The following is a 25,163-nucleotide window of genomic DNA, read 5'->3' on the forward strand; positions in this document are numbered from 1 at the left end:
TTCTCTGTAAGCAATAACTAGGACGCTGTTGGGACCAGCAAGTACAGAGACAAAATCGTTTCAATTTCTTTTGGTTGAGTGGGCAATATCAATTGTGGTCCAGCCAGCATATCCGATCCTCATTTCCACGCTATAAAAACCCTACGTTCCAAACTCCTCCATCGCCGCAGCACAATGGAATCATCCCATTCACTCAATAGCTACAGCCTCCTTATCTCCTCCTTGCTCTTGGCACTCTTCTTTTCATGCATTGCAACTCAATGTTCAGATGATCCAAAGGTGTACATTGTGTACATGGGTGCTGCTGATGAGCATCACAGCCACTTGCTGTCTAGCCACCACGCACAAATGCTGGCATCTGTTTCCAACAGGTGAAATCAGTCACCGAATGCCCAGCATATAAAATATATATAGATTCTATAGCTGTTTGTGTTCTAATTATTATTTGCTTTTTTGTATTGTGCTGTGGCAGGAGTGTGGAATCAGCTATGGAAACTATTGTCCACAGCTACACCCGAGCCATCAATGGCTTTGCTGCAAAGATGCTCCCCAGCCAAGCATCTATGCTACAACGTAAATTCCACCTCTTTCTCTGCTGTTTCATAACACATACAGACACTGAAATTTCACATTTCATATGGTTTTCTCCATGAACTATATAGAGATGCCGGGCGTGGTTTCCGTGTTTGAGGACTACACAGTGTCCCTCCAGACAACCCGTTCTATAAACTTCATAGGGCTGGAGGACGCATCCGGAAACACCGCAGCAAACTCGCTATGGAAGAAAACAATGGGCGAAAACATGATAATTGGCGTACTGGACTCGGGTATATGCCAATCCCCGATTCGAATCTTTCTTTAAATCTCCCGCATTTTCTTCTAGGTGTCTGGCCAGAGTCGGCGAGCTTCAGCGACGCCGGGCTGCCGGCTTCCCTTCCTGCGAAGTGGCACGGCAGCTGTGCGTCGAGCGCCTCCTTCACATGCAACAGGTAACGCGGATTAGATCTCTCGATCGATCGTTTCATCGATTGCTTCTTTTGTATTGCTGCTGGAGATTTCGCTGATGGCGCTTGCAGGAAAGTAATTGGCGCGCGGTACTATGGCTCTTCCGGCGGCAGCCCCCTGAATCCTCGCGATGTAACTGGGCATGGATCTCATGTCTCCTCCATAGCAGCGGGAGCTCGTGTGGCCGGCGTTGACGACTTAGGGCTCGCCAGAGGCACCGCAAAGGGCGTCGCGCCCCAGGCTCGAATTGCCGTGTACAAGATCTGCTGGGCGGTGAAGTGCGCGGGAGCCGATGTTCTCAAGGGCTGGGACGATGCGATTGGCGATGGCGTGGACGTGATCAATTACTCGGTGGGAAGCTCAAACAGTCCCTACTGGTCAGACGTTGCCTCCATCGGTAGCTTCCATGCCGTGCAGACAGGGGTCGTGGTGGTCGCAGCTGCTGCAAATGGTGGCATCGGTTGTGTTGTACACAACACTGCGCCGTGGGTGACGACGGTCGCTGCGAGCACGATCGATCGACGCTTCCCGAGTAACGTCGTCCTGGGAGATGGTTCAGTATACCAAGTAAGTTCTCTCCGCGAATTTTTCTTTCTTTTGCTCACTTCTTGTTCAGGGATCAAGCATCAACAATTTTAGTCTCGGCAATAGTTTCTATCCTCTGGTGAATGGAAGGGACATCCCTGCGCCCACGACATCACCCGAAAGGCAAGCTTGTATTGTTACTCTTTCTTGCTTGACTAGTTTTTCTCTTTCTCTCGTTGTGCAGTGCTATGGGCTGCTCGCCTGGAGCTCTTGATCCTGCCAAAGCCCAGGGAAAGATAGTTCTTTGCGGCCCTCCATCCGTGGATTTCAAAGATGTCGCTGATGGATTGAAGGCTATTGGTGCGGTTGGGTTTATTATGGGAAACGATGCAAATGGCAAGGAGAGATTGCTGTCACTCAGATTCACGATGCCTGCTACTCAAGTTGGAAACACAGCTGCAAATTCTATTTCTTCCTACATCAAGTCAAGCGGGTAAATAAGTTTTGCTTTGAAAATTCGATTACTCGATCACGAGGTCTCTTGTAGGAATCCAACCGCAAAGATTATACCGCCAACAACAGTGATTAATCAGAAGCCATCGCCCATGATGGGAATCTTCTCTTGTAAAGGTCCCAACCCTGTTGTCTCAGACATTCTCAAGGTCTGTGCCATGCAGATTGTATATGTTCAGTGATTAACGGTGTTTGTGCGAGTGGAAAAACAGCCAGACGTAACAGCACCAGGCGTGGACATCCTTGCCGCATGGTCAGAAGCAGCTGATAAGCCACCTCTCAAGTATAAGTTCGACAGTGGAACATCAATGGCCAGTCCCCATGTTGCAGGCTTAAGCACACTTCTCAAATCCTTGAACCCTGATTGGAGTCCAGCAGCGATCAAGTCTGCGATCATGACCACAGGTATCTTAAAAGCTGCCGAGAATTTTTAGCATTGTAAACTTACAGTTCTAATCCATCACCATAGCTTACACGCAAGACAACACCGGGACGACAATTCTCGACGGTGACTATGACGTTGCTGGTCCCTTCAACTATGGATCAGGACACATCAACCCGGTTGCAGCAGCGGATCCGGGGCTTGTTTACGATGTAGGAAAGCAGGACTACGTCGCTTTCTTGTGCAACATTGGCTTCTCGGCAAGACAGATCCAAGCTATGACTGGAGAACCTGGTAACTGTCCTGCCACCAGAGGCCGAGGCAGCGACTTAAACTACCCGTCAGTGACGCTCACCAATCTGGCAAGAGAGGCAGCAGTGACGAGAACTCTCACCAGTGTCAGCGATTCGCCAAGCACGTATAGCATTGGTATAACTCCACCGAGCGGGATCAGTGTTACTGCCAACCCAACGAGCTTGATGTTCAGCAAGAAGGGGGAGCAAAAGACGTTCACGCTCAACTTTGTTGTGAACTATGATTTCCTGCCTCAACAGTACGTGTATGGTGAGTATGTGTGGTATGACAACACGCACACTGTTCGCAGCCCGATTGTGGTCAATGCGGTGAGTCGCCTTGCAATCGGGGAAGAGAAATTGGTTTCTGAGATTTAACGGAAGGTATCATGGTACTACTATATTTTAATGTTACAGGGAACAAAGGAAGTAACAAACATTTCTTCAGGACAGATACGTATCAAACACTAAGCATAATGTTCTTTCAAACGGAAAACGACTTTGAAGAACGGCAGAGAGGCTTTAACAATTCTTTAAAATCACAAGAGAATCGGAGCTGAGTTTTGAGATGTCAAAACCATTCTGCCAAAACTTACCAGGCCTCAATCGAAAGAGTGGAAGGTTTTCTCTCTGGCAGCGATTTTGACATGTCACTCAAAGCGGGATGTAATTCAGGACGATGCATGAGCTTTACATTTTCAAATTCCACTTCCCCATTCTCTGGCCTCTTGGAAACACGTGGTTCTTGTTTGTTTGTCACCAACTTCTACATAGATCATTAAGTACTGTTGTAGACATTGCAGAGAAGCTTTCTAAAACTATACAAGCTGTTATGTTATCCAGGTTAGGGTTTGTGCGATGGCGCTTTGGCGCCATCGATGGCGCGCTTGGTGCTGGTGATGATCTTGCCAATCCATGGCTGGAATGCATTGCATCGCGCTCGTCCTCTCGTTGGTATTGGATTCTTTCTGCTGCTGTTGCTAATCGATTTTGGTACTAGGGAGCTCTCGGATCGGATTATCTGGATGTGATGTCAATTGCTAGGTAAGTTCCTCATGCCCTCAATCTCTCTAGGATTGCATGGAGTCAGTCTTGTGCGATCAATGCGTGCTTTTCCCTTGCCTGTATTCTTCTTTTTCTTCGCATTCTTTGCCTCGCTTTGAGTTGAGGCTCGAGAAAGAAAGAGAGAGCTTTGAGAGAGTTCTTCTTGCCTTGATATATGATAGTGATTATCCAAATTCGCCAGTTGCTGAAGAGGTTTGTATCGCAAAGTTTCGGTCACTCAATTAGTGATTTACATTCTCGTTGCAATGGTGCGAGGCAAGATGAGCAAACCTGGCAGCAATGATGGCATCCACACCCATGGATGCCGATAATCCACTTTTCTCCTTGACGATTTGCTACTTGATCAAGGCTTTGGAAGCTAGCTAAGCTTTGGTTTCTTTCTATGTGTACGCAATGTGTATTTGGACGAGCATGGCATTTAGCTACCTTGGAAGGAGTTTTGACAACGCCCTGAGATTGCTATCCGAATCACTCTTGCTCTTAGCATGACTCGCTGGAAGTTCCTGGCTCTCACTGTAAGTTTTCTCTTGAGTTTTCCAGGCTCTTTACACTTGGTTTTTGTTTTTTAGTGCTAATGGAGATGTTGTACATGCGCAAAGCAGCTCAACGCCATCTCCTGTGACATTGTTCGCCATTGAGATAGCTAACTTTACTCCCTTTCTTTCTGCAGTTCTTGGTTGATGATCCATGGCAGCTTGTTTCTTTGGTGCAGAATTTAGCGTCTCTCAAGGAATGCTGAGATGCTGAAGTAAAGAAGGCATACCCGAGCAAAGGAGACATTCCAGCCCGACTTTGATCCGGTAATGTTGCAGAACTATGACACATCCTCATGTTCTAGGAATGCAGCACAGTCGGATGCCTTTACTGTCGGAGATGATGGAAGAAGAAGAGCCCGAGAAGGCCGAGCTTGAGAACAAACTCATGAAGACTAGGAAAGTAAGTTCCTCTTGTGGAACTAGAGTTTGTTCTCTTTTCTCTCTTTGTCACAGCATGCATTGAGGAGAGATGTGGCCTCAACACCAAAGCCAAGGAAGCTCGGATAAACACCAAGTCTAACAGCGCTCAAGCCGGATTGACAGAAAGCAGTGGAGCTGCCAGGTATCATCACGCTCAGTAGTGAAGCACTTCTCATGACCTCTTTTCACTCTTCCTCGAAAATCCTTTCATAGTTGTACTGATCCGTCACTTCCTTTTCTACAGGAACGCCTCTCTCAGTCTTTCCCAGAACAGATCAACCGAGCAGGCACTTGCCCAGCACCGCCAGCACCGCACCCCACCAGCCGCCAGCGCAGCACCGCAGCTCCATGCCGCCCCGGATTAACAAGTCGACTTATAAGTTCAATTATAAGTCTGACTTAGCACAACTTTTCATTTTGGGCCAAAAAAGCTCCGTGTGATTATCCTAAGATTGCATGAAACCATACACACACCATCTTATTCAGCACCCCTAATTACCTCTCATTCATACTAGATTTATTATAAATCTTCTAGCATGCTTGTTTTCAGTATAAGCTGTATATCTCATTGCAGCACCGACGTCTAAGTTGCCATCTTCGAAGTGCCACCCAGCTACAAACTTCCTTTGCAAGCAAGGCAACACTGTAACTACCTTAATCTCCACCACCATTAGTCTTGCACAAGATGGACTCTTGCTACCTTTGCCTCTAATCATGATAGTGTGTGTGAATGCTACCAAATTTTGATCTTGATCAAGCAAGCAAGAGAGGTTAACAATTGTTCCCTACCTCCAACTAGGCACCCATGACCCCCCAAAAACATGTATAATATAGAACTTCAGATAACTTAGTTGCTTTAACTGATAGCACATTCTTTTGTGCCACAGGGACCAAGAGTGATAAGAAAATCAATTTATGTTGTGGTCTCATGCCTCTAGTTCGCCATTGCAAGACCCCCAAAAAGATGTATTATTATTTCTTTAAGTGTTCAATATTGTGCTATGTTAGAATATGTTTTCTCCTTTAAATCTCAAAAACCAGGTTTCTTCCCTACTTACACAGCGACTGAACCACATTGTGAATGTTACTAATGCAAGAATACTGATCCCTATCAGTGGAGATATACCAATCCTGTACATGCTTAGTGAATCACTAACACTAGTGAGAGTTTTCATCACTATTCCAGATTGGTGAGCGTCACTGATAGATAGTTTAGGTTGGTTCCTTAGTCTCTAATGGCAGGACATGTCTTGGGTTTCCCATGCCCTACCAAGCCAATGTTGCATAAGAAAGTGTTATATTCCTTCTCTTCTGTCAAGCCCGGGTTGATGTGTTTACCAAGAGCTTATCAACTCAGTAGCCATCACTAATGCATCTCTGCAAATGCTGGCAAGATTTGAGCTCAATGGACTTGATGGAGCCATGAACCTTGTCCCGCTTTAGATAAAACGCTTGATCGATGAGCATCTGTTTCAGACATAGGGCTTCTTCCAGCAGTGACTCTTTGTCTCTATATAGTTCTTAAACAACATACTTCAGTAGAGATTTAAATTGGGAATTTTGTCTAGGCCCATCTACTTGCTCCAAGCACTCAAGAAATCTCTATAAAGATACAAGCATGGTGGGCCCTAATATAACCTTTATATGAAAAATCCTCTCACTCTAAGAATATTCCTGGAATCTTTCTCTCCAAGGGCAACCTGGCACAAAAAAACCCATGAAAAACTTGTGGGGAGAAAATTTAGTAGTCAAATTAGACCCAAGATTGAGAAAAGTGAGAAAAAGAGAAAAACAACTAAGTAAACTCAAAAGAAAGAAAAGAAAGAAAAGAAAAAAAAAAGCCAAGGTCTAGTGAAGAGACTCAGACCTAAATCACACCCTCTAAAGTTCTCAAACCTTTAAAAGTACCCAAAATCTGCCATGAAATGGAATTGCATTGCTCAATAGTGGTAAGTGCAAAAAGTGGGAGTATACAAAAAATAGATGGAAAGGAAAGTGCCTCAAGGTAGGGAAGTACTAATGCTTGATCAAAAAGAATGCTAGCCACATGGTGAGATAAAGAGCTCTTAAAAAATGCCAACTGGATTGTATCAAAAGCTAGAAGTCTACAACAATATGCAGTGAAAGTTGGCAAATCTCTAATCTTCATCTATAGAACTGCTTTTAATTGGGGAAGCATGCCTAAAACAGATCTAGATGCCTTCTGCACTCCAAACCAACCATTAAAAGACTTTGCTTCACTTCTATAAGTATCGAAATAGCTACACTGGATAGAATTGTTGCTAGAACGTGGAGAAGAAAGAGATTCTCCTACTGAAACTTTGCTGAACGGTGGAGGCTGTCTATGTAAAGACTCTGTGCCTATAAACCATTGTGTCAAGCTAAATTGTGGTACCAAATGAAAAGATGGAAAAGGCAACTACTGGATAGATGGGCAATGGTGTAAGATGTAAAGCCCAAGGGGAATCAAAACTTGGGAAAACTTGAGCTTCTGGACAAACAAGATTAATACCACCTCAAGAGCTACAACCCAAGCAAGAGGCTACTTCTAATGACCTTGTGACCTGGAGAAGAAAGAAAGAACAAAGATTGGAGTTGGGAGTTCAAAGTTGTTGTAAGTGTCCTATAGGTGTCCTAGGAACTTGCACCACTATCCCAAAAGTTGAATTGAGTGCAGTTGGATGATGAACCAAGGCACTGATGGGAAGCTGAAGATGTCCTAAATTAGCCATAGAAGTTTGGAGGGTGCATGAAGTGGTGTCTCCCCCAAAAGGTATATTACACACTAGCACGTCAAGATCACAAAGCTGGGGGAAACGTGCTCCACCTATTGTGCTGAGTAGAAGACAAGTGCCTATGTGCTTTCTAAGAGCTGGGAGTCTCACTAAGCAAGCACTGAAGGTGTGAATCTTGTGTCCACCACCTTTGTCGCTATGCAATCATCAAAAGGATAAATTGCTTTAAACAAGGCCTGAAGGTAATATCTATTCTGCTCCAAGTTGGAATAGAAAAACTTGCTGGAACCTTGTGGCATCCCTAGCTTTGTGAGCCCAAAACTCACATGCAACACATCCAAAGTCTCTGCTAATGAATGAAGAGTGTCAAGAGGAGTCTCTTGAGAGTCACCATGAAGAGCTAGTGCAAAAATCATAGGCAAAAAACTCTCCCCTTGTGATGAAACAAAACTCACCTCAAGCATCTATAGTGTACATAGAGGCCCACAAAGTGTCCACATGTTAGTAAACAAGAGAACATAGACGGGTGAACATATTGCCACAAAAGCTGGCCTTAAGTGAAAACTCCTTTGCAGTGCCAAATGCCTGGCAATAAAAGAAGATCATTGACTTCAAGAGAAAATAGTGTGCATCTGGCCTAGGGATCATCAATAACCTCCTTCACTAAGTCTGGTATAAACACAACATTGGCATAACCTCCACAAGTACTCTAAAGCTCTTCTACTGGCTATAGAAGCAAAATCATGCCTAGGTCAGTTGTTGTCTCCAAATCCTTTGTAGTACGCTACCAAATCTTTGGTATATCTTGTGACTGGCTAGTCCTGAGTGCATTCTAAATAGATGAGTATAGATAGGAGAAATCCTAAGATGATATTGTTGAGCCAGTGTGGAAGACAGCAATTGTGTTACATTCCACCATCTTAATCTTTAGTAGTTGTGCAATAGAAGGAGTTTGCAACAAAGGCACATCCATCTGAGTATGTGATGGACCTGGAAGCTTTGGTATGGAGTCCTCCTTATCTCTCCAAGAACACTTCAACCTTGGGTCATCATAGAGTTCCAGCTTGGGCAAGCTCTGGGAAGCTTTGGGAAAACCACTGAAAGATCATCATATATTGGTGGCTCTGCCTCAACGGTGTTCACAACCTTAGGCTGCTCAAATTGAAGACGTCAGCCATGCCTCATTGAGAAGAATTGTAGAATGCTGCCTATTGGAAATTATCATAATGCCCAAACGCCATTTGTCTCATAATCCATTGCTTCATGCCAAGCGCGACCAAGGATGACACGGTCTCCACTGTGGATGCTCTAGCAGACTCATAATCCAAGACTAGGAAATCCACCATGGCCTCCACACCATGAACGTAAGTGCGTATGCTGCGGCAAATGCTTGTTAGTGTTAGAAGCACTGTATGATCAGCAAATGTTTTCAGCATAATTCCTATGGTAGAATTCACATTGCTTGACTCTGGCTCTAGGAGTAGGGTCGTCTCACTTAATACATTATCTTAGCTTGGATATCTCTTCAAAAACCTGTCCAGCTATTGTGATTGGAGCAATGGATCCAAGATTATCAGAGTCTGCACCAGTTGTACAAGCTCATTAGAAAGTGCTGGAGGAGCCCTAGAGTCAGCTTGAAGGTGAGAAAACTGATCCAACTGATCAGCCAAACTTGGAATACATTTGAGCAAGTGAAACTATAAAGTTAAGCACCTGGATTTACTCCAAAGATGAGTTGGAACTATCTCCATGATAACATAGGAAGCAAAAACACTCTTCTGTAAATCATGAGGCAAAATCCTTGTTTGTTGAGAAGCTGTGGCAGGAACTATAGATGTCATTGCAGATGTATGTGGAAAGGGCATCTGCACTGCTGTAAGTGGAGATGGTGCAGCAATTGGTGCTGGTGCATGATCAAGCTCAATAGAAATTAAGATTTTCTTCTTCTTGCCTTGTGTCACAGTTGCAATGGTCTCTTCCATCATGAACTCCACTTGTGCAAAAGCCTTGCCATGATCTTTTACTTCAGTGGCTTTTTGTTGCAACCTGGCCTGGTAGGTACTCTCTCCTTGAAAACTGGAGCTATCAGCTATACCTCCTGTTTCCTCCTTAGCCACTGCTCTAGATGCAACTTCCAGCAGTGATTTCTATTATGAGTTTTGGATTTGTGGTGCAAGCAATAACAAGGTGGATGTTGAAAAGAAGCTTGAAGCTTGAATGACTTGAGCTCCTCCAAAAGTTGATCATGTTGCTGCTGCTAGGAAAGAACGATCTGTTGTTGCTACTATTGCAAGAGGCTCTTGTATTGTTGGAGCTGATCAAACACAGCTGGATCTACAACAGGAATAGGAGGAACAAGATTGTGCCCTGGAAATGGCATAAACAACATCAGAAGGTGACAGACTAAAGCTCTCTAGCCCACTAGAAATATCAAGTTCTCAATCTCCATTGTATGTGCACATGTTTAAGTGATGCCACTTTGCCACCTTTGCTGAATCCCTAGCTTCAGCCCACTCACATAAGCAGAGATGGTGACATTCTCGTCCTTCATTGGCTCTTTTGAAGAAGCTATTGCATGTCTTTTCAATCTTGAATGCCTTACAAAAGGAAGCCAACAATCTAGACAAGACCTTGCACTCCACCTCTATCAAAGCTCTCACCCAGGCCTGTGCTTTGCCCATCAAAGATTGTACAAACTCCAAGCATCATATCACATTGCTTAAGATGTGATTGGATGCATAATATTGCAAGACGTTGTCAATATGATTTTGTGGGAGAAGTCCCAAGGTTGGACTGAAGAGAGGCAAATCCATAGCATTCGTGGTTATCCTAAATCACCATAGGATAAAGGGTAAAAACCATGTGCACTACACAGCATGTTCACTCAGGTTTAAAGAGGCAAAAGATCAAATGTTTGACACTCAAGTTGGGAACCATCTCTAATGCCTTGGGCTGTGTTAGGAGGACTTTTTTGTATTTCCTCATAATGCTTTGTGATAAGAAAGCCACTCTTTAAATATGCCACCAAAATTATGTTGTCCTCTAAGTTGAGAATCTCAAAAATCTTACCTCTCTATTAGCAAGCATATGAGTTTTCCAGCAAAACCAATGGCTTCTAATCTTGTGGAAGACTAAACCTAACAAGATAAGATGGAGTTGCAGCCATGGCCACCAGATGGGACCACTCCACCTGCACATGAACACACGTCACTCATATTTGTATTGCTAAGGGAGTTTATGACTGTGGAGCATGATTTCTCTTTCCCCTTTGGAATTGATATCCACTAGACAATTTGTGATGTTGTACTAACTTTGCCTTTATAGGAAAATCTCTAGGTCATATGTACTTCACTATGTGGCTTTGCAAGCATCCACAAATATATATTTTTATTTACTCATAAAAATTATTTTTAGCCATGATTATTTTTAGCCATGACTTTTTCTTCAAACATTCTACAAGCCTCTACCATGGTACATAACACTTTGACACATCCACTAGACAAGGTGCACAACATTCACTACCAACAAAAGGTTGCCACAATAACAACTTTTCCATGATTAGCTATATTGTCTTAGTAGCTTATTATCTTTTTCACAAACTCTTTAATATGGCCATTTGAATAACATATTGAATATTCAAATGTTTCATTTTTTATACAATCACTTTATGGCCTAATGAGTTTTCTTCCTACCTTTATTTTGTAATCATAGAACTTTTCCTTCTTTATTCCTTGCCAAGTCCATTTTGTAGAATTTCATGCCAGCTCTTGGATCTTTTACTGCCTAAACTAATATAGCTTGGTGATATACCCTTCTGTCATTGCTCAATCCATTTTGAAAGTTTTCTTTTTTTTCATTTTTACTACTTGTATTGGTTCAACTGTTGTCATAGTAAGCCTTAAGCTCTCAATTGGTATTTAAATGGTAGTAGTCAACATGTTAGACCTATATAAAAAATACTGCACTTGGATTGCTTTTGTGTAGTTGTATATATGACTTTCCTATTTACCATCCATCTTTGACATCGTCACAGTTTCTTAGTAGTATTGTTAAACTTCAACAAAGACTAACTAGAACTCTTTTAAGCAATGAGTCAAAATTTCCAACCCAAATTACATTTCCAACCTAAATTACCTAAATTACATTAGCAATTCTTCTGATGGTGTGTAAAGAACCAACACTTTGAGGTGTTGTAAGTTAAAGGATCCCCGAAAGCACAATTGAAATAATAAAGAGTTTATCAGATGAGATCGAGTCTGAAATCGAGTCTGAAATCGAGTCTGAGACCGACTCTGAGACTAAGTTCAAGACCGAGTCTGAGATCGAGTTTGAAATCGACTCTGAGACCAAGTTCGTGACTGAGTCCAAGACCGAGTTCAAGACCAAGATTGGGTTCAGGAACTAGTTTTGAAGGAACTCTCCAATGGTGCTTCCAAATGGACATGAGGTTGAGACTGGGGCTTAGGGGCCTTGGGTGGGAGTGAGTATGGACTTAGGTGGTGCCAGAGGGGCCACCCAAGGTAGTGCTTAAAAGCAACTCCCACTCTTGGAAGGGAAATTGACTGTAATGCTCTCAACTCATGTGGAGTGGTGCTTTATTTGAGTACCTTGCGACTCATTAACTCTCACCCTTCCTAAGGGCTTGGGCCTTCCCTTCGGGATGGAAGTGGGGGCATAAAGGTATTTATATTGGGCTGTTAGGTCATAGTGTTTCCTTCTAGTGTCTTGAAGCAAGGGTTGCACCCAAGGCTTGGGATTTAAAGGGTCCCATGAATAAATCTTGTTGTACCAAGAGATGTTAGAAATATAGAGGCTTGGTGTGCTTGGCTGCTTGTGCCTGCGGGGAGTGTAGCTAAACCTTAAGTCCAGTCTAACTCGGGATGGGGGATTGAGAGAGAACTTCGGAATCTATGGATGGATGGCTAACACTCTGTTACTTGTGTAGTGAGTTGCTGAAACCATGTAGGAGCTGGTACAATAAGCGGGAACCTTGGCAAGGGAACTTGACTAATGCCAAGGACATGGTGGTCGGATAGACAAGGTAAGCTAGCAAATTGGAAATAAAAAATTTGTGGCTTACAATTTGGTATCAAAGCTTTTTCTTTAGTTCTAGCAAAGGATAGAGGCAGATTGCTGGGAGATGGCTAAAGCAAGGCATAAGAGAACCAAAGCGGAGATGGAACCTCCTCCGGAGCCAGAACCTCCTCCAGAGCCAGAACCTTTAGTCGAACAAAAAGCTATGGATGAGGAATCCTTACATGAGAAAGACTTCAGTGATGAAACTTTTAAACAAAAGTCTAGTGGTGAAATTTGGTTAATTGGACATTCTAAAAGGACAATTGGCACAAACCAATGCCTTATTGGAGGCCCTCATATGCAAGCTAAAGTGTGATGAGAAGTAGAAGAAAAAGCAAAATACTACAGATGCTAGCAGCACAGAAGGCGTGGACTGAGGTGGAACCAAACAAGATCGAACAAACTGAAGTGGAATTAGTCCCTTAATCAGTTCCCAAGTACAAACTAAAACCCCACCAATCTTTAAGGGAGTGAATGATTATAAGGTGGTGGAAGATTGGGTTTACGATATAGAAGATTATTTTTGAGTGTTGCGATTAACGAGCTTGAAGAAGGTCCCATGTGCTAAACTATATTTGGCAGATAATGCTAAGTCTTGGTGAAGAACAATAGAGGCCAACGAAGGACCAATGGCCACTTGGGAAATGATGAAAGCGAGGATCTGCACAATTTATGTTCCTCCAAATGCTACTTTACACCTAAGGGATGAGCTGAGTAGGCTGAAGCAGACAGGAACCATTCAAGAGTATGTGAATGTGTTCATGGCAAAGAGGATGCTTGTCACAGACATGAGTGATATGGATGCGTTCTATGCCTTCATATCAAACTTGCAAACTTAGGCTCGATGCATTGGAACCCAACCAATTATAAAGAAGCATTGGATGTAGTTATCAAGGTGCATTTTAATGATAACCTACAAAAAAGGAACATAACGAGGTTGGGGTCCACATTTAGCAAAGGAGACAAACTAGATATATGGCAAAGGGAAATTCAAAAAGATTTTCTCTAAGAATGAGTCCTCAAGGTTTCTAAAAGGCAAATCTAGTGGCCAGTGAGCAAATACGTGGGAGAGTCAAGCGAAAAATGACAAATCCACTAATAAAAAAGTCAAGTCTACTAATAGCGTGGGAAACAATATATGCTTCAATTGCGGTGAAACAAGACACTTTTCGAGGGAATGTCCCTTCCTGAAGAAGGCCAGAGTCAATATGGCCATTAAGTCAGGTGAAATTCAAACTAAAGTACGTGATCCAGTCCCTAGCTCAAAGTTACTCATTACACGAGCAAATTTGGTAGAGAGTCATTTGCGACATCTACTAGCCCTTTGAGAAAAGCTCAAAAGTAGCTTTGTTAAGATCCTTATTGATACAGGTGCTTCGGATAATTTTGTGGCTACAGATATAGTCTGGCAAGCCGGACTAATAATGTAGTGGCTGAGTGAACCAAGGACTATAGAGTTTGTTCAAGATAGCCAAAGCACCAATGAGGCGAAGTAAGGACGTAGAAAGTAGACATGGATTTTACCGTGTTCGACATGGTGGATTTGACATGATCTTTGGGTTGGATTGGTTTGGTAACCCTGCATAAATAAGGTAGGAACCTTATGGTAATGGCAAATGCCTGAGGAGAATGATCTAGAATGGAGGCCCAGGATCTAAAAGTAGGGCAAAGTAAGGCAAAAGACTTTTGCTTAAATTTGGTGTTCACGAGAGGACAACTCACTAAAGGAACCAACATAGCGTTTTTGTGTTTAATTTTAGTGGGGAGTGACAAAAAGACAGGAACGAAAAAAGCACCTTTAGTGATCCAACGGGTGTTAGACCAATTTTGAGATACCATGCTAGAGGAGTTATCAACAGTGTTACCCCCTGCACGACTGATAGACATAAAATCAAGCTAATTAAGGGTGCTAAAGCGGTGGTTCGTCCCCCCTATCGGTTGAACAAAAAGGAACTCGAGGAGTTGATATAGTGCTAGTAAACTGACATGAAATACATCATGTACATGGGACAACTCATTTGGAAGGAGATGATTTATAGGATACATCACCAACTCATCTCAACACCCAATAAGATCCAACATCTCTTGGTAACAGCTTCTGAGACAAAGATCCCTTAATATTCAAATTCTAGGAAGATAGCCACACTTGATCTCCCACTTGATAGAATATATTCCGACGATGCTGATCCTTATCATGTCGATAGCTATCTTGAGCTTTGCCCATCGCCTCAGTAGCTCTAGACCAACCTTGGCGTAGTTGCTCTACTTAAGTCTCAACGGCTGGGACCAACACTTCGGACATTAGCTTTGGTACAACAATCTGTTGAGGATCCCTATGAGCATTCCCTTATAGCATCTCCTATGGAGAACAGCTAATAGTGCTATGAAATGTGTTGTTATAACATATTTCTGTTGTGTCTAAATGCTCAACTCAGTCACGTTGGTCTGCCGCGACATAGTACCACAAATAATCCTCCACTTGAGCATTCACGTGTTCAGTCTACCCATTGGTTTAAGAATGATAAGCTGTACTAAACTTCAACTTGGTACCAAACAACTAAAGCAGTATGCCCATAAACCTTTATCTAAGAGTTGCCTCAACTTCTTTCTTCCTTTTCTTGTTCTTCTTTTTCAATTTGCGAACTTCCCTTTGCAAATTCTTGATCTCAACTTCCTGAGCTGTATGTTGCAGTGCTATAGCATCTAGCTCTTCCTCTTCTAACTCGGCCTCAACCTCTTCCATAACATCTCTTGCATGAGTTTCCTCCTCTTGATTCGCTCGTCTAAAGGTTTCAGCATCATCAGCACAGTTCCTTTTCACCATCTCACTAGCTACATGCATGCCTCTATCAGTAACTAAACATGCATACAACATCTTACCAAATGGTGCAATCCCACTAATCCTACACAGGTCACTCAGGATCTACTAGAAGAGTCTCTGCGTATGCAACTTGAGTCAGAAAATCTGACAAAAGTTGGATAGGAATCGTTGAGACAATTCCTCTGATACCAAATGTATGTAAAGAACCAACTCGCCGAGGCTAAAGGAACCCCAAAAGCATGACCAAAATGACAAAGAGTTCATCGGATGGGACCAAGTCGAAGATCGAGTCCAAGACTGACTCTAGGACCGAGTTCGAGATAGAGTCCGAAATCGAGTCCGAGACCGACTCGGGGACCGAGTTCGAGTCTGAGTTCGAGACCGAGTTCGAGACGGAGTCCGAGATCCGAAATTGCATCCGAGACCGAGTCCGAGGTCGAGTCTGAGGTCGGGTCCTAGATTGGGTCCGAGATCGAGTCCGAGATCGAGTCCGAGACCGAATCCGAAGTCGGATCCGAAATCAGGTCCGAGATAGAGCCAGAGACTAAGTCCAAATACTAATACGGGTCAAGGGGTGAAAGCCCAAAGCGTGCGTCTCCCAGGGGGGGGGGGGCTGCAGGGGGTTCCAAAAGTATAGTAGGGATAGTGAGGTCCAGGAATTAGTCTTGAAGGAACTCTCCAGTGGTGCTTCCAAACTGACTTGAGGTTGAGACTGGGGCCGAGGGGCCTTAGGTGGGAGTGAGCATGGGCTTGAGTGGTGCCGGAGGGGCCACCCAGGGAAGTGCTCAAGAGCAGCTCCCACTCCCGAAAGGGAAACCGACTGCGGTGCTCCCGGCTCATGTGGAGTGGTGCCCCACTTGAGTACCTTGTGGCTCATTGGTCCTCGCCCTCCCTAGGGGCTTGGGCCTTCCCTTCGGGATGGAAGTGGGGGGGTAGAGGTACCCATACCGGGCTGTTAGGCCACGGTGTTTCGCCCCGACGTCCCGAAGCAAGTGCTGCACCCAAGACTTGGGATTTAGAGGGTCCCATGATCAAGTCTTGTGGTACCAAGGGGTGTTAGGAATCTGGAGGCTTGGTGTGCTTGGCTGCTTGTGCCTGCGGGGAGTGTAGCCGAACCTTAAGTCCAGTCTAACCCGGGGAGGGGGATTGGGAGAGATTTGGGAATCCGTAGATGGATGGCTAACACTCCGTTGCTCGTGCAGTGAGTAACTGAAACAAAGTAGGACCAAGTAGGAGATGGTACTATAGGTGAGAACTTTGGCGAGGGAACTTAACACAAGCCAAGGCAGAGTTGGTCGGATAGACGAGGTAAGCTGGCAAATTGGAAAGGAAAAATTTGTGGCTTACAATTTGGTATCGGAGCCTCTTCCTCAGTTTTAGCGAAGGATAGAGGCAGATTGCTGGGAGATGGCAAGGGCAGGACGTAAGCGAACCCAGGCAGAGACGGAACCTCCTCCAGAGCTGGAGCCTCCGGTCGAATAGGAGGCTATGGATGAGGAATCCTTGCATGAGGAGGACTCCAGTGAGGCAACTTCCAAACAGGAGTCTGGTGGTGAGGTTCGGTCGTCCAAGGCTCAATTGGACGTTCTAGAAGGACAATTGGCACAGACTAATGCCCTGCTAGAGACTCTCGTACGCAAGCTAAAGCGTGATGAGAAGCGGAAGAAAAAGCGAAAGACTGCGGATATTGGCAGCGCAGAAGGTGCGGACCCTTCGGCAGGGACTGAGGCAAAACCAAACAAGGTCGAACAGACCGAAGTGGAATCAGTCCCTCAGGCAGTTCCCAAGTACAAACCAAAGCCCCCACCGGTCTTCAAGGGAGTGAATGACTATAAGGTGGTGGAGGATTGGTTTTACGATATGGAAGACTACTTCCGAGTGTTGTGATTACCGAGCTCAGAGAAGGTCCCATGTGCAAAACCATACTTGGCAGATAATGCCAAGTCTTGGTGGAGAACGACAGAGGCCAACGAAGGACCGGTGGCCACTTGGGAAATGATGAAGGCGAGGATCCGCGCAACTTACGTTCCTCCGAATGCTACTCTGCATCTAAGAGACGAGCTGAGTAGGCTGAAGCAGACCGGAACCATTCAGGAGTATGTGAATGGTTTCATGGTAAAGAGGATACTTGTCATGGACATGGGGGATATGGATGCGTTCCATGCCTTCATATCAGGTTTGCAAACCTGGGCTCGCGGCGAAGTAATGCGGTGGAACCCGACCAACTACAAGGAAGCGTTGGATGCGGCCATCAAGGTGCATTTCAATGATAACCTACGAAAGGGGAACACGACGGGGTCGGGATCCACATTTAGCAAAGGGGCCAAACCAAGGGGAACGTTTAGCAGAGGGAAATTCAAGAAGAGTTTCTCTAAGAATGAGTCCTCGGGGTTCCGAAAAGGCAGATTTAGTGGCCAGCGAGCGAGTACGTGGGGGAGTCAAGCGAAAAGAGACAAACCCACGGATAAGAAGGTCAAGTCATATAGCAGCGTGGGAAATAACGTATGCTACAACTGCGGTGAAGCGGGACACTTCTCGAGGGAATGTCCCTACCCGAAGAAGGCTAGAGCCAATATGGCCATCAAGTCGGGTGAAGTCCAAACTGAGGTATGTGATCCAGTCCCTAACTCAAAGTTACTCATCACACGAGCAACTTTGGTAGAGAGTCATTCGCGACATCTACTAGCCCTCCGAGGGAAGCTCAGAGGTAGCTTTGTTAAAATCCTTATTGACACGGGTGCTTCGGATAATTTTGTGGCTGCAGACATAGTCCGGCAAGCCGGACTAACGGTGCAGCGGCTAGGCGAACCAAGGACTATAGAGTTTGTTCAAGGTAGCCAAAGCACCGATGAGGTACTTCGACAAGCGAGAGTCGAAGTGGGGACTTGGAAGGTGGACCTGGATTTCACCGTGTTGGACATGGCAGGATTTGACGTGATCTTCGGAATGGACTGGTTCAATCAATTTGTGGTAGCCCTGCATGGACAAGGTAGAAACCTTGTGGTACTGACGAATGCCCAAGGAAGAAGATCTAGGGTGGAGGCCCAAGATCTAAAGGTAGGGCAAAGCAAGGCCAAAGATTCCTGCTTAAACTTGGTGTCCACGAGAGGACAACTCATTAAAGGAACTAAGGCAGCATTTTTGTGCTTACTCTCGGTGAAGAGTGACAAAAAGACAGGAATGGAAGAAGTACCTTTAGTGATCCAGCGGGTGTTAAACCAATTCCAGGATACCATGCCGGAGGAGCTACCGGCGGGGCTACCCCCAGCACGACCGATAGAACATAAGATTGAGCTGGTCGAGGGTGCTGAGGCGGTGGTTCGTCCCCCTTATCGTTTGAACGAAAAAGAACTCAAGGAGCTCAAGTGCCAACTAGAGGAGTTGGTGGACAAAAGGTATGTTAGGTTGAGCAAGTCGCCATATGGGGCACCGGTGTTATTTGTGAAAAAGAAAGATGGGTCTATGCGCATGTGCATAGACTACCGGTTGCTCAACAAGTATACAAAGAAGAACAAGTACCCTTTGCCAAGGATTGAGGACCTATTCAATAGGTTGGGAAAGGAAAAATACTTCTCGAGGATTGACCTAAGGTCAGGATACTACCAGATTAGGGTAGCCGAGGAAGATGTCGAGAAGACAACCTGTCGAACAAGGTATGGGAGCTTTGAGTTTCTGGTGATGCCCTTTGGGCTGTGTAACGCACCGGCAACGTTTTCGGTGCTAATGAACCACATCTTTGTACCCTATTTAGATCACTTCGTGGTCGTCTATATCGACGACATCCTGATCTATAGCGAGATGCTAGAGGAGCATGCCGAACACTTGGCGAAGGTGTTTGAGAAACTAAGGGAACACAAACTGTATGCTAAAGAGAGCAAATGTGACTTTGCTCAACATGAGGTAAAGTTTCTCGGGCATGTGGTGGGCCAGGACGGGCTCAAGGTGGACCCGAAGAAGGTTCAAGCGATCCAGGAATGGGAGCGACCATCGAATGTACACAAGTTGAGGGCATTCCTGGGGCTATGCAACTACTATCGAAAGTTTATCAGACACTATTCGAGAGTAGCCCTACCCTTAACGGACCAAACAGGAAAAGGGAAGATGGTGTGGACAGCGGAATGCGAGGCGGCATTCGTCCACCTTAAAGGGAAGTTGAGGAAGGCTCTCGTATTGGCATTACCAGACTTTGGTAAGGACTTTGAGGTAGAAACGGATGCTTCGGACTTTGCGTTGGGTGCAGGTTTGAAGCAAGACAACCATCCGGTAGCATTCTTTTCGAAGAAGTTGGACAAGGCTCAACGGAAGTGGCCTGCCCACGAGAAGGAATTGTTTGCGGTGGTCAAGGCGCTCAAGGAGTGGTGACACTACCTTGGGAGACACTTCAAGGTTTACACGGACAATGTGGCAACGAAACACTTCTTGTCACAGCCCGACCTGAGAGGGAAACAAGGTCGGTGGGCCAATGCCTTGGCTGAGTTTGATTGCGAGATTCTGTACAAGCCTGGGAAGAGCAACATCGTGGCGGATGCGCTAAGTCGAAAAGCGAGCTTGAGGTTGGCAATATCCAGCGCAACAGCAACCTTCTGGGATGATGTGCGGACAGCATATGAGAACAATGGTCTAGCACAAGAAGTGTTGCTGAGGAATCTAGAGGCGCGGGAAGCTCACCAGAGAGGTGAGCTGCCAACGGAAGAGAAAACGGGCTATGCGGAACGCAACGGACTCATCTATTACAAGCAAACGAGGGTGTATGTTCCAGAAGGGGAACTAAGGAAGGTGGCCTTAGAAGAGTGTCATGGCGGACCTCTTGCGGGACATGGCGGAGTGCCCAAGACGATGGGCTTACTCAAGAGGAAGTACCATTGGCCAGATATGGCTAAGGACGTCCAAGACTATGTAAAGACATGTCCAACATGTCAGCAGGTAAAAGCCGTGACTAAGGCTGGTGGGGGCTTGTTGCAAAGCATCCCAATTCCAGATCGTCCGTGGAAATGTCTTACGATGGACTTCATTACGGGACTCCCCCCAAGTGAGGGGTTTGATGCGATATTCGTGGTGGTGGACCGATTTTCGAAAATGGCACATTTCATACCCACCACAACAGAGGTGGATGCGGAAAGTGTGGCAAAGCTATTCTTCGAACAAGTGGTTCGAGTGCGGGGAAGACCGGAAGAGATCATCTCAGATCGAGATAAGATCTTCACCAGTAGGTTCTGGAGGACTCTCCTGGAACAGTATTGCACCAAGTTGAAATTCAGCACAGCCTATCACCCACAGACAGGTATGGGGTATTAAGTCAAGTTGTTGGCACTAACACTTCTTGACAGACGGACAGACGGAAAGGGTGAATAGGCAGCTGGAGGATTATTTGTGATGCTATGTCTCGGGAGACCAGACCGATTGGGTAAGTCATTTGGGACTTGTGGAAATGTGTTATAACAACTCACCACATTCGAGTATCGGGGTGAGTCCATGGGAAGTCATCAATGGGCGAGCTATTGAAGGTCCTGTGGAACTCGGCGTGGCTGAGTATCATGGAGAGTTGCCCGCAGTGGAGGCATTCACGGCGGAAAGACTCAGCATTTGGAATCTAGTGAGGGATTCCTTGGAACGGGCTCAACAAAGGCAAACCAAATACGCGAACCAGAAGCGTCGGGATGTAGAGTTCCAAGCTGGGGAGAAGGTGTGGCTGAACACCAAGAACCTCAGACTACCAAGTGGGATCAGCCGAAAGTTGACCCAAAGGTAAAGATGCATGTATTCCTGTAAATGAATTGATCTTGAGTTCCTTAAGCAGGTTCGCGGGGCCTTACGAGATTGAGGCACGAATCGGTAAAGTGGCTTACCGACTCTGACTTCCTCGAGAGATGGGGAAGATGCACCCAGTGTTCCACGTGAACTTACTCAAGCCGTACTTTGAGGATCCGCTTCGCAAGGACCAAGTGAGACCTTTACCTGAGGTTATCCAAGGGGAAGAGGAATACGAAGTCGAGGCCATCCTCAATGCGCGCAAGAGCAAGTGACAAGGACGCGAGGTGAGAGAGTTCCATGTGAAGTGGAAAGGATTTCCACACTGCGAAGCAACATGGGAACCGGAGGAGAACCTAGCGAACGCGCGAGATCTGGTGGAGGAATTTCTGCAAGGCAGAACTCTATGTACTTATGCAAAGTTCAATTAAAAATATCAATTTGCAAAGTTGAGCAAGTGACATATGTTGGGACCCGAAGGCGCGCCGAAGGTAAGCTAATTAGCATGGGTTAGATAGGTCGACCAGGCGTAGAGCACTACGCCCGACTCCCCGCGGGGATGTCGAATCCGTAGACGTATTCTACGGAGGTTGGGTTCGAGTCTCAACCCCCTAGTAAAGCAAGGCTGGGTTCAAGTCCCGACCCCATACTAGGGCGTGGTGAGGTGAGGGGTATAGGGACACCTATATTCCGTTGTCATTGGCTCTTGGCCGGGGAGGCTAACTTAGGCACACCGCTAAGTGGGGGGATGCCCCCGGAGCCATGGTCAACAAGTCGTAGGATAAAACAAGACGTTCGATGTGGGCATCGAACTTCTTCTATGGGTGGTGGAGTTGTAAGGAACCAACTCGCCGAGGTGTCATAGGCTAAAGGAACCCCAAAAGCATGACCAAAATGACAAAGAGTTCATTGGATGGGACCAAGTCGAAGATTGAGTCCAAGACCGACTCTAGGACCGAGTTCGAGATAGAGTCCGAAATCAAGTCCGAGACCGACTCGGGGACCGAGTTCGAGTCCGAGTTCGAGACCGAGTTCGAGACGGAGTCCGAGATCCGAAATTGCATCCGAGACCAAGTCCGAGGTCGAGTCCGAGGTCGGGTCCGAGATTGGGTCCGAGATCGAGTCCGAGATCGAGTCCGAGACTGAATCCGAAGTCGGATCCGAAATCAGGTCCGAGATAGAGCCAGAGACTAAGTCCAAATACTAATACAGGTCAAGGGGTGAAAGCCCAAAGCGTGCGTCTCCCAGGGGGGGGGGGGGCTGCAGGGGGTTCCAAAAGTATAGTAGGGATAGTGAGGTCCAGGAACCAGTCTTGAAGGAACTCTCCAGTGGTGCTTCCAAACTAACTTGAGGTTGAGACTGGGGCCGAGGGGCCTTAGGTGGGAGTGAGCATGGGCTTGAGTGGTGCTGGAGGGGCCACCCAGGGAAGTGCTCAAGAGCAACTCCCACTCCCGAAAGGGAAACCGACTGCGGTGCTCCCGGCTCATGTGGAGTGGTGCCCCACTTGAGTACCTTGTGGCTCATTGGTCCTCGCCCTCCCTAGGGGCTTGGGCCTTCCCTTCGGGATGGAAGTGGGGGGGTAGAGGTACCCATACCGGGCCGTTAGGCCACGGTGTTTCGCCCCGACGTCCCGAAGCAAGTGTTGCACCCAAGACTTGGGATTTAGAGGGTCCCATGATCAAGTCTTATGGTACCAAGGGGTGTTAGGAATCTGGAGGCTTGGTGTGCTTGGCTGCTTGTGCCTGCGGGGAGTGTAGCCGAACCTTAAGTCCAGTCTAACCCGGGGAGGGGGATTGGGAGAGATTTGGGAATCCGTAGATGGATGGCTAACACTCCATTGCTCGTGCAGTGAGTAACTGAAACCAAGTAGGACCAAGTAGGAGCTGGTACCATAGGTGAGAACCTTGGCGAGGGAACTTAGCACAAGCCAAGGCAGAGTTGGTCGGATAGACAAGGTAAGCTGGCAAATTGGAAAGGAAAAATTTGTGGCTTACAATGTAGCACACGTGAATTTGGAGCTGAACTTCAAGCCCGTTACACTATGAACCTAAGGTCTGATACAATCCCACAAGCACCAACTCCCCGTATCTAACACTTGCACGCAAAATGGTGTCAAACGGTGTTTGGCATGATTTTAGCCTAACGTGAGGAGGAGGGTACTCCACCAACTAGAGCAGCGTGGAGCTTGACCTTAGACCCAAGCCAAATGCAAAACAAGGAGCAACACAGTCTAGCAGAAGCCAAACTAATATCTCAAGTGGTCGGACATGCATTCTAACCACTATCCCTACTATACATTTGAAATCCCCCACAGGACCCCCCCCCCCCCCCCCCCTCCTTCCCCAGTTCCCCCGCTCCCCCGCTCCCCTGCCCTTCTTTCAGGAACACATGCTTTGGGCTTTCACCCCAAGCCTCCCTTAGTACCAAGAGTTAATCTTTGGGACAAGCTCAAAACTTACTAGATATGGAATGTTCTTAAATTGCGAATTTGGACATGGGGCAAACACTATTGAATTCAGGACAATCTTTATATTCCATAGATATGTCAAATGAGAAAATCTAGACACTTTCCATAAATAACATTTGGGACCGAAACGAGACTAACAATGATAGTGAGGGTGTTTGGCAAACATGATAAGCTATCATTTGATGATATTGAGAGACTAATCTCAATATGTAAAGGTTCTTACCAAGTGAGTGTAAGACAGAGAAAAAACGAATTAAAAGGCAAGCAATGCAACTTTAAAGTAAGATGCTATATTGAGAAGTTAGCCTAGAGTGAGTGTAATTTCAGCATTTAAAATGCCTTTCACTACCTTCTTTTTATCCTTGTCATTTAGCTTTAGTATAGGATTTTCCTTTCACATTAGTGGTAAATTCATGTCAACCTGTAAAGTTGTGAGACTCTCTATGTTAAAATCACTATTTTCCAAATTGACTTGTGGTTGCAAATCTTGGAGTTATTGAGTGATTTCTATGCTAATCTTTTTCTTTTGGTGCTATTAATAGTTGGGGATGATTTCTGCTTCATCATCACTCCCTTCATCTTGGCTTTCAAATTTAACCTTTCTTCGTTAGGCTCTAATTATGACATAGACGCTAAGTAGCTTTTCTATATTTGATCATTCTACCTCAATGTATCTAGTTATAAATTGCGTATCCTTGGGAGGCTTATCATTCTTACTTGATAATTCAACTTGATTGTATGGCCTAGGATAGTGAATAGGAGTCTTATCTTGATCATACTATTTTGACTTTTCATAATTTTTAAGTCTATTATAACTTCTAGACTGATCATATTCTCTAGGCCGATTATAGTATCTAAGCCTATTTTCCTCATGGCTAAGTGGATAATCTAAAAAATTACCCTTAAGTGGAAAAGTGTAAAGTTTCCTCAACTTCACCGTAAGCTGCAAGTGCCATCCCCATGAAGTGAGTAGTGGGGATAATCCCAAGTCATAGGTAGAAAATGGTGCCATGCTTCTTGGCCAGTGCTTGGAGGGATTGGTGAGGCAGTCTTCCCAGGAAATGGAGGTGGCCAATTAGTGGTAGTCTGAAAGATGGGGATGGTGGTAACCACAACTGCTTAAAGAGGCCTCGAAGTACTGGGAGCAAGATCATGAGAAGCACGGTGACAAGCTCCATCAAATGGGAGCAAAGAAGGGAATTTGGAGGGAGGTTCCATGGTGGCAACTATAGTTGGGACTTCAAAAGGATCTGATCGCATTTTGGAAAGGCATTCTGGCAAACATGCAAGACAAACATTGACTTCCATATCACAGTTAGAGCATGGCATTTGCACAGCTTCCAAGGTAGGTGTCACGAAATATTATAGCAAAGATATACAAGATTCATGCATTTCATCATGCTAAAAGCTCGCTACTGACGATGCTACTTTGATATCAGTAATAAGTCAGCAGCAGAAAAGTGGTGAGCCAAGAGATTGCCCGGAGGTATGGCCAGGACTTCCATTTGATTCGGGACGAAGAGCATTGGATGGTCGTGTGTAGAGTGGAGCAAGGGGTGGAGTTGAAATACTTGGAG

At 45.5% G+C, this 25,163-nt stretch overlaps 1 protein-coding gene and 1 long non-coding RNA gene across 6 annotated transcripts; both read left to right on the top strand.

Annotated features, from left to right (window-relative positions):
- The first annotated feature begins 180 nt into the window (after positions 1 to 180).
- Positions 181 to 3,444, top strand: LOC9634193 (subtilisin-like protease SBT4.10). Its single transcript, XM_024686960.1, has 10 exons — positions 181 to 371; positions 473 to 573; positions 663 to 827; positions 884 to 989; positions 1,077 to 1,572; positions 1,622 to 1,713; positions 1,775 to 2,023; positions 2,078 to 2,192; positions 2,256 to 2,448; positions 2,513 to 3,444. The coding sequence occupies exons 1-10, from the start codon at positions 295 to 297 to the stop codon at positions 3,094 to 3,096; spliced, it is 2,178 nt and encodes a 725-aa protein (XP_024542728.1). The 5' UTR covers positions 181 to 294; the 3' UTR covers positions 3,097 to 3,444.
- Positions 3,445 to 3,548: 104 nt separating this feature from the next.
- On the top strand, positions 3,549 to 5,234 carry LOC112350570. Of its 5 annotated transcripts, none has more exons than XR_002993816.1 (7): positions 3,549 to 3,672; positions 3,719 to 3,762; positions 4,206 to 4,298; positions 4,353 to 4,583; positions 4,635 to 4,719; positions 4,773 to 4,881; positions 4,984 to 5,234. It is a non-coding gene; the product is annotated as an uncharacterized LOC112350570 (long non-coding RNA). The 5 variants fall into 5 exon arrangements; XR_002993815.1 differs by having other exon boundaries at positions 3,549 to 3,668; XR_002993813.1 differs by having other exon boundaries at positions 3,719 to 4,298.
- The last annotated feature ends 19,929 nt before the right edge of the window (positions 5,235 to 25,163 follow it).

This window comes from Selaginella moellendorffii, unplaced genomic scaffold (assembly GCF_000143415.4).
Source record: "Selaginella moellendorffii unplaced genomic scaffold, v1.0 SELMOscaffold_51, whole genome shotgun sequence".
In the NCBI taxonomy this organism is placed as follows: domain Eukaryota; kingdom Viridiplantae; phylum Streptophyta; class Lycopodiopsida; order Selaginellales; family Selaginellaceae; genus Selaginella; species Selaginella moellendorffii.

Coding starts and splice junctions, on each gene's coding strand:
- LOC9634193 (XM_024686960.1), top strand. CDS start 295: ATGGGTGCTGCTGATGAGCATCACAGCCACTTGCTGTCTAGCCACCAC. Junction 1,714..1,774: donor CCCACGACATCACCCGAAAG/GCAAGCTTGTAT, acceptor CTCGTTGTGCAG/TGCTATGGGCTGCTCGCCTG. Junction 2,449..2,512: donor GTCTGCGATCATGACCACAG/GTATCTTAAAAG, acceptor CCATCACCATAG/CTTACACGCAAGACAACACC.